Here is an 8606-nt window from a genome sequence, read left to right as displayed (position 1 = left end):
CAGGAAATGGAATGACGTCACTGATGATTATTGATCAGCTCACAGATACAAAAAAACATTAATTAGATTATCAATAAAGAAACAGGTGTGTGTGTGTGTGTGTGTGTGTGTGTGTGTGTGTGTGTGTGTGTGTGTGTGTGTGCGTGTGTGTGTAACCTGAAGGTGGTAACCATGACAACCAGAGGAGAGGCAGGTGGATTTTTTCTCCCAATTTATTCATCAAAATGTACAATAAAAGTCAGATACAATATAATGTACAAGAGTTAATGATTGATATTGCTTAAACATTTGACTTTCCATATTTTATTAGTCTCACACATATAAAGAAAATATAGAAACAAAAATACATCCTAATCAGTAAACAAAAGTAGAAAAGGTACCGGAGAGCGACAGTAGATCCTCCTGACAGCCAGAAGGTGGCAGTAAAGTGCAATCCCACTCCCCCCTTTAAACTAAAATTTTAATTTAATCGGGCCCTGGTAGCTCTCATGAGCAAATGCCCAGGCACTAAGGCTCAGTCCTTACCGCAGCAGCCAGGGTTCGAGTCCAACCTGCGGCTCTTTGCTGCATGTCATCCCCCTCTCTCATCCCTCTCCTGTCGAGTAAAGCCAAAAATGCCCAAAAAACAATCTTTAAAATAAAGAAATGTTGTCATTTAATCAAAATCTTTATTCGTTTTTCAACATCCAGCTTCAATAAGCACAAACATCTTTAACTACCAGTTATGTCAGCTCCAACATCACTCTTCCTCTGCGTCTGAGTCCGTCTGATGCAAACTGCATGGACAGGAGTCAAATATTCATCATCCATCAGCTGCTGTGAGGACTGCATGTCCCATCATGCACCAGGGGAGTCATAAGCATAACAAACCCGGGTTCAAACCAGGGCCACGTTCAGCCCCGACACAATGTAGCAACACATTAATTTAAAGTGAAACAGGGGTGAGTTGAACCCCCTGCTGTCTGCTGATTGGGTATCATGTGACACAGCCACCACTCAAAGCTCGTCACCATTCAGAGGAAACGCATAGTTCAATTCAGAAACCGTAGCAACACTGTGACACGGTTTAGAGAGTGAACGTGTCCCAGGTAAACTCCGGCAGCAAAAGGAAAAGGTTTAGAAGTGTAAACAGACAGAGCTTTAATTACCCATTCACCATTAATAAGTGATATTAATATAAAGTGTTATGGACTCAAGTTACATCAACAGGAAATAAGACGCAACATAAGGACAGAGAACAAAATGTATTGTTATTTTGATGCATAATAACTTCCAGAGGTTTTATTACACTTACAACAACAAAAAGCATTTCATGTACGGAACATCCAAAGTGCCAAATAAAAGAATAAATGTGGAAATAAGACAACATAAATATGAAAATTTTTATTGATCCATACAGTTATCATCGGGCCACTCAGAGTCTGTGGACGCTGAAGTTTACACAGATTTTAAACAAATTAAAAAAATAACTAGAACTGCAAGCAGTTATGACGGGGCCCAAGCCACTCACGCCAGTCGTCCCCGACGCCCCGGGGAGCGCGCGAAAGCGGAACCCAAGGCGGGCGGCAGGGAGGCAAACAGCAGTAAATATCGAGAGGCGCGAGCCACGACGTCTGTGGTACGTCGCCGTTGCAAATGTAGCGGTCAACAGTTCATCTCCATGCATATACAGACTACCTTTAAGAATTCTCTACAATAAACAAACTTCTTAACCCCCCTGACCACAGGGGACAGCAGAGAGAAATGAGAGAGTGACTGAGAGGGTGGAGGGGGGGAGGCAGGTGTGGTGGTTGAAGGAGCAGCGAAACACTTGCAAATGGCGTCATAGGCGCCGATTTATGTTTTCCTCCATGGGTGCTCACAGGCGCACGCCCTTTAAAAAAAAAAAAAGGGTAGTCAAACATTCTTTGCATTTCAGCCAAAACTCATCTACGTTCATTATAGCGCCCCCTAATTGCTGATCTTCGCCAAATTTGGTACAGAGTCTCAAGCAGCATGCCGAACGAGCACCACAAGTTTCGTGTTGATTGCATTTACTGTGGCAGAGATATTGCAATTGCAAATGTCCCATTTAAATGCATTGAGTTATTGGCCAAAACAAATAAACGTTGCTTATAGCGCCCCCTAAAGGCTGATATTCGCCAAATTTGGTACAGAGCATCAGAGTGGGATGTTGAACAAGGATTTAATTTGGCCGAGATATGATATGTGTGTGGTAGCTAGCTAGGAAAAGTTGTTTGGTCGTCAAATGCGCATACTTTAACGTAGCAAAATTCTTTGAGTAACTATTGGTCATATCCATCTGGAGATGCTACGTACCAGGTTTCATGCTGATCCGTCGCACGGCCATTATAGCGCCACCTAGTGGTCCATATGTGTAATATTTGGTAGGTGTGGTCCATGACCCATTGTCCATCTACCCTGTACATTTAAAGTTGTTCACATTAGTGTAAGTTGTGAATCTAGACGTGGGTCCCATAGGCCATGCCCACTTTGATCCCTCAGTACCCGATTCTAGGGTTGGCCTCAGGAGTTTCCCTAGATGGTACCCATCAAATTTTGTAAAAATCAGATGAGCCGTTCATTAGATATAAACTTTTTGTACTTGTAGCGCCTCCTACTGACCAATTCTCGTAAAACGTGTGGGCGACCTTCAGAGCATCATGGCAAACAAGAATCTAAAGTTTGGCGTTAATGCCATTTATTTTGGCTGAGATATGGCAAAGTTGGTGTTTTCATAGTTAGCTACACAAATTTGTTTGTGTGTAATATGCGCAATTTTTATCCTATCAAAATTCTTTTTATTAACTTTTTGTCAGACCTATCTGGAAATGCTACCTGCCAAATTTCAGCCGATCGGTCACACGGTCTAGGAGGAGTTTGAAAAAGTAGGTTTTTGATAAATCGCGATTTTTCACGCATAAAAGTTTAGGCAGAAATGGGCGTGGCCTAGATCACGTGATTCAGTTGGATCCAGGGAATACGTGGATATATGGTTTTTAAATGTCCGGTGTACGGTGTGGGAGTTATAGGGCCAATTTATTTTCTGCTATAGCGCCACCTAGTGGTGGAAGTAGGTGAATTGTTGTGCCTGAGGTCCTTGCGGAGTTTCGGACCAGTCCTGAAAATGGCAACCCCCCACCATGTACGGTTTAGGCTGTAGTCAGAGTTTTAGGCGGAGAAGAAAAATAATGATGATGATTAATCCTTACAAAAACAATACAGTTCCACAGCCCTGCTGCGCGAACGGCGTAGCTCTTGCTGCCGCCGGTTATTCCAGACTCGGGCTTGGACCCCTAAAAATTAAGATTTTCATTCTGGATCAACTGTAAAAACATCTGCAGACTTGAGTCGGATTATTTTGTAATATCTTAAACAAACACCAACTCTTGTTTTTATTCATTCATGTAGAATCACATCAAACACTAAGTGATAATCTGACATTATACCAAAACATAAACTATAATAGTCACATTCAGCTGTCTGTTGAAAAGGTTCAGGGCTCCTAACCCCTAACCCTTCTGTCAGAGGGATTCAAGTTTGGGATTCAGGGGTCCTGGAAGGGGGCTTAAAGTTTGGGGTTCAGGGGTCCTGGAAGAGGGCGGTGTAAAAGGCGGGTTCAGAGTGGCGGCTGCGGTAGCGAAAGATGATGTCATTGATCATCTGCTTCCTTCTGACATGGGACGGTAGGGTGGAGTCACTCTCTAGCCGTCGCCGATGGCAACAGTTGATCACTGTCTCTCTGACCAGGAAACCTGCAGACAAAGAAACAAACAGGAAGTGATCATTCATGGAAATATATCCAGGGTTTTCGCCACAATAACGAGTTAACGCAGATTCCTATTAACCAGTCCTGTGATTTGGGCATTGGGCCGCTCCGTAGTCTGTGAAATCAGGAAGCAAATACTACATAAAAAACTACTTCATTCAGAAATACTCTGAAGACGCTGTTCGAAATACTACAAGAGAAGTACTTCATTCAGAAATACTCTGAAGACACTGTTCTTCTGTTATTCAGGATGGGCAGGAAGGGGAGAGGCAGACAGACAGACAGACAGACAGACAGGCAGACGTACCCAGAGAGCGTTTGCTGACCACACTCCCGTTGACCAATGGGACAACCAGACTGAACTTGCTAGTGGCGTTTCCACGGAAACAGATCCGGTAAAGTCCCGTTTTCAGAGGATGGATGAAGATGAGCTGGATGTTTGACATGCTAACAGACAGACAGACAGACAGACAGGCAGACAAGCAGACAGACAGACAGACAGTTTGTCATCAACAAGATTATTAAGTCTAAAGTTGTGTGGAACAATTTTTACATTTACAAGTCATTTAGCTGAGGCTTTTATCCAAAGCGACTTACAATTAAGTGCTTTCAACTGTGAAGGTTCAAACTCCAGACAACAAGTAGTAAGTGCAAATACATTAGCTTTAAATAGGCAAAATTACAATGAGACATATGAAAGTGCAGGTTCAAGAATTTGTTTTTGTTTTTTTGTTTTGTTTTGTTTTTTTATACGAGGTGTAGTCGGAAGATGTGTAGGCTTTCGGCCATCCTGATATCGAAGGGGGAGCTCGTTCCACCATTTGGGAGCCAGGACAGTGAACAGTCGGGATTTCGTTGAGTGATTAGTTCTCCCTCGCTGTGAGGGGGCAGCCAGCAGTTTGGCTGATGCAGAACAAAGTGGGCGGGTTGGGGTATATGGTTTGACCATGTCCTGGATGTAAGCTGGGGCTGATCCGTTCATGGCCCTGTATGAGAGTACTAGTGTACTGTATGAGAGTACTAGTGTCTTGAAGCGGATGCGGGCCGCAATTGGTAACCAGTGAAGAGAGCGGAGGAGAGGTGTAGTGTGAGAGAACTTGGGGAGGCTGAAGACAAGCCGAGCTGCTGCGTTCTGAATGAGCTGCAGGGGTCGGATGGCACATGCAGGCAGGCCAATCAGGAAGGAGCATGCAGGCAGGCCAATCAGGAGGGAGTTGCAGTAGTCTAGACGTGAGATGACTAGAGCCTGAACCAGAACCTGAGCCTCCTTCTGCGTTAGAAGGGGACGTATCCTTCTGATGTTATGCAGCATGTATCTACACCATCGGGTAGTTGCAGCGATGTTAGCAGTGAAGGAGAGTTGGTCGTCAAGTGTTACACCCAGGTTTCTAGCAGTCTGGGTGGGGACTACCACAGAGTTGTCAATTGTTATAGTCAGGTCTTGGGTAGGAGAGCCGTTCCCTGGAAGGAAAAGGAGCTCAGTCTTGTCGAGGTTGAGTTTCAGATGGTGTGTAGACATCCAAGAAGAGATGTCAGTCAGACAGGCCGAGATACGTGCTGCTACTTGAGTTTGAGACTCAGGAAAGGAGAGAATTAGTTGGGTGTCATCTGTGTAGCTGTGATAAGAAAAGCTGTGCGACTGAATGACAGACCCAAGAGAGTTGGTGTACAGAGAGAAGAGGAGGGGACCCAGGACTGATCCCTGAGGAACCCCCGTTTTGAGTGGGCAAGGTTCTGAGCTAGACCCTCTCCAGGTTACCCGGTAGGTTCGGTCGGCCAGGTAAGATGTGAGCAATGAGAGCGCAGAGCCTGAGACACCGAGATCCTGGAGTGTCGAAATGAGGATCTGGTGGTTCACTGTGTCAAAGGCAGCAGAAAGATCCAGAAGGATGATGATGGAAGAGAGAGAGGTTGCTCTAGCGACGTGAAGCTGCTCAGTGACAGCAAGGAGGGCAGTTTCTGTTGAGTGGCCAGACTTGAAGCCAGACTGCTGGGTATCAAGAAGGTTGTTCTGGTGGAGAACAACAGTGTAACAATGTGTCTGTGTGTGTGTGTGTGTGTGTGTGTGTGTGTGTGTGTGTGTGTGTGTGTGTGTGTGTGTGTGTGTGTGTTACCTGGTGTGACTTTGTGTCTCTGATAGCAGCTCAGTCTGAGGGAAACTCTCTGAAACACAGAGTCACACATCTGTTCTCACATCATCACAACAGAAAAATACACATTCTTGTTCCCAATCTGTTTGGTTTATGCTCATGCGAAGAGACAACTTTAAGCTCAGTTCCTTTTTTAAATTTATATTATTATTTATCTTTTATTTATACAGGTAATCTCATTGAGACACAGGGTCTCATTCTCAAGAGAGACCTGTCTGGGACAACACACATTAGTTACAGACAGACAAACAGATTACAACAGTAATAAGATTTAACAAACACATACAATAATCAAACCAAAGTGCCAAGTAGACTTAGAACACTAGAGTACTAAAAACAAGAAAACGTTTAAGGGGGCAGAAAAAGAGAAAACCTTTTTGCCAAGCTCTGTACAAACCAACGGGATGTAGCTCTGTAGAAACTGAGGGGACGTAGCTCTGTAGGAACTGAGGGGACGTAGCTCTGTATGAACTGAGGGGACGTAGCTCTGTAGGAACTGATGGGACGTAGCTCTGTATGAACTGTGGGGATGTAGCTCTGTAGGAACTGATGGGACGTAGCTCTGTAGGAACTGAGGGGACGTAGCTCTGTATGAACTGAGGGGACGTAGCTCTGTATGAACTGAGGGGACGTAGCTCTGTATGAACTGATGGGACGTAGCTCTGTATGAACTGAGGGGACGTAGCTCTGTATGAACTGATGGGACGTAGCTCTGTATGAACTGAGGGGACGTAGCTCTGTATGAACTGAGGGGACGTAGCTCTGTATGAACTGAGGGGACGTAGCTCTGTATGAACTGAGGGGACGTAGCTCTGTATGAACTGATGGGACGTAGCTCTGTATGAACTGAGGGGACGTAGCTCTGTATGAACTGAGGGGACGTAGCTCTGTATGAACTGAGGGGACGTAGCTCTGTATGAACTGAGGGGACGTAGCTCTGTATGAACTGATGGGACGTAGCTCTGTATGAACTGAGGGGACGTAGCTCTGTATGAACTGAGGGGACGTAGCTCTGTATGAACTGATGGGACGTAGCTCTGTAGGAACTGAGGGGACGTAGCTCCGTATGAACTGAGGGGACGTAGTTCCGTAGGAACTGAGGGGACGTAGCTCCGTATGAACTGAGGGGACGTAGCTCTGTAGGAACTGAGGGGACGTAGCGCTGTAGGAACTGATGGGACGTAGCTCTGTATGAACTGAGGGGACGTAGCTCTGTATGAACTGAGGGGACGCAGCTCTGTATGAACTGATGGGACGTAGCTCTGTATGAACTGAGGGGACGTAGCTCTGTATGAACTGAGGGGACGTAGCTCTGTATGAACTGAGGGGACGTAGCTCTGTAGGAACTGAGGGGACGTAGCTCTGTATGAACTGAGGGGACGTAGCTCTGTAGGAACTGAGCTCTGTATGAACTGAGGGGACGTAGCTCTGTATGAACTGATGGGACGTAGCTCTGTATGAACTGATGGGACGTAGCTCTGTATGAACTGAGGGGACGTAGCTCTGTATGAACTGATGGGACGTAGCTCTGTATGAACTGAGGGGACGTAGCTCTGTATGAACTGAGGGGACATAGCTCTGTAGGAACTGAGGGGACGTAGCTCTGTATGAACTGAGGGGACGTAGCTCTGTATGAACTGATGGGACGTAGCTCTGTATGAACTGAGGGGACGTAGCTCTGTATGAACTGATGGGACGTAGCTCTGTATGAACTGAGGGGACATAGCTCTGTATGAACTGAGGGGACGTAGCTCTATAGGAACTGAGGGGACGTAGCTCTGTAGGAACTGATGGGAGGTAGCTCTGTATGAACTGAGGTGACGTAGCTCTGTATGAACTGAGGGGACGTAGCTCTGTATGAACTGATGGGACGTAGCTCTGTAGGAACTGAGGGGACGTAGCTCTGTATGAACTGTGGGGACGTAGCTCTGTATGAACTGAGGGGACGTAGCTCTGTAGGAACTGAGGGGACGTAGCTCTGTATGAACTGTGGGGACGTAGCTCTGTATGAACTGAGGGGACGTAGCTCTGTATGAACTGAGGGGACGTAGCTCTGTATGAACTGAGGGGACGTAGCTCTGTAGGAACTGAGGGGACGTAGCTCTGTATGAACTGAGGGGACGTAGCTCTGTAGGAACCGAGGAGAAGTTTAAGGTAATAATGTCCTGGGAGCGTAGGCTGTGACTGCAGTCCTTGCGTGACATGTAAATTGACAAATATGTTGGCAGCAATGCATGGATGGATTTGTAGATGAAGTTATACCAGCGCAAAAGTCTAGGTAGGATAATATTCTTATCTTTGCTCAGCTGAGCTGCTGAACTCATAAAGGAAATGATGCTGATGATGAAGACGGGTTTTATTTTCACAGAATGACATTTAAATTAAACATAACAGTTTCCAAACAAGTGACCTCATGGGGCCGTGTGCACTTTGGCATCAGCTAAAGATTATAATATCATAATACAGTTATAATATTAATAAATAGTGATATATTCGAAAGCAGTTTAAATGTTAACGGAAGGATAGTTACCGATATCCTCGAAGCGTTCGACCCAGACAATCAGGAGTTTAGATTCAGAGCCACGAAAAGACTTCATGTCTTCAACTGGAGACCTCTAGACAGACAGGTGAGAGAGAGAGACAGACAGGTGAGAGAGACAGACAGGTGATAGAGACACACATACAGG

General features: G+C 45.5%; 3 protein-coding genes across 13 annotated transcripts in view; 1 reads left to right on the top strand and 2 right to left on the bottom strand.

Moving 5' to 3' along the window:
• LOC116062608 (potassium voltage-gated channel subfamily KQT member 2) overlaps nucleotides 1-29 on the bottom strand; it is a 34955-nt gene extending 34926 nt beyond the window's left edge. For 2 of the 7 annotated variants that reach the window (XR_004897669.1, XM_036002397.1), the window contains exon 1: nucleotides 1-29. This exon is cut by the window's left edge and continues 467 nt beyond it. The gene's annotated coding sequence lies outside the window, so the exon portion shown is untranslated. The other 5 variants (XR_004897668.1, XM_036002396.1, XM_036002395.1 and 2 more) reach the window with 5 other exon arrangements.
• The window catches only part of LOC118495300 (nuclear factor 7, brain-like), a 1057410-nt gene that overhangs the window by 871599 nt on the left and 177205 nt on the right, over nucleotides 1-8606 (top strand). The window lies entirely within an intron of this gene.
• The window catches only part of ralgapb (Ral GTPase activating protein non-catalytic subunit beta), a 38365-nt gene continuing 33013 nt past the window's right edge, over nucleotides 3255-8606 (bottom strand). For 3 of the 5 annotated variants that reach the window (XM_036002385.1, XM_036002387.1, XM_036002388.1), the window contains exons 29-32: nucleotides 8450-8534; nucleotides 5884-5932; nucleotides 4077-4216; nucleotides 3402-3755 (exon numbers count right to left, since the gene is read on the bottom strand). In XM_036002385.1, the coding sequence (XP_035858278.1) occupies nucleotides 3583-3755; nucleotides 4077-4216; nucleotides 5884-5932; nucleotides 8450-8534 (447 nt within the window). In that variant the 3' untranslated portion in view covers nucleotides 3402-3582. Of the gene's footprint in view, nucleotides 3347-3401; nucleotides 3756-4076; nucleotides 4217-5883; nucleotides 5933-8449; nucleotides 8535-8606 lie in introns of those variants that run through there. The other 2 variants (XM_036002386.1, XR_004897667.1) reach the window with 2 other exon arrangements.

This window comes from Sander lucioperca, chromosome 6 (genome assembly GCF_008315115.2).
Source record: "Sander lucioperca isolate FBNREF2018 chromosome 6, SLUC_FBN_1.2, whole genome shotgun sequence".
In the NCBI taxonomy this organism is placed as follows: domain Eukaryota; kingdom Metazoa; phylum Chordata; class Actinopteri; order Perciformes; family Percidae; genus Sander; species Sander lucioperca.
Note: the sequence above shows the minus strand (reverse complement) of the source record. Positions and strands in the feature narration are given on the sequence as shown.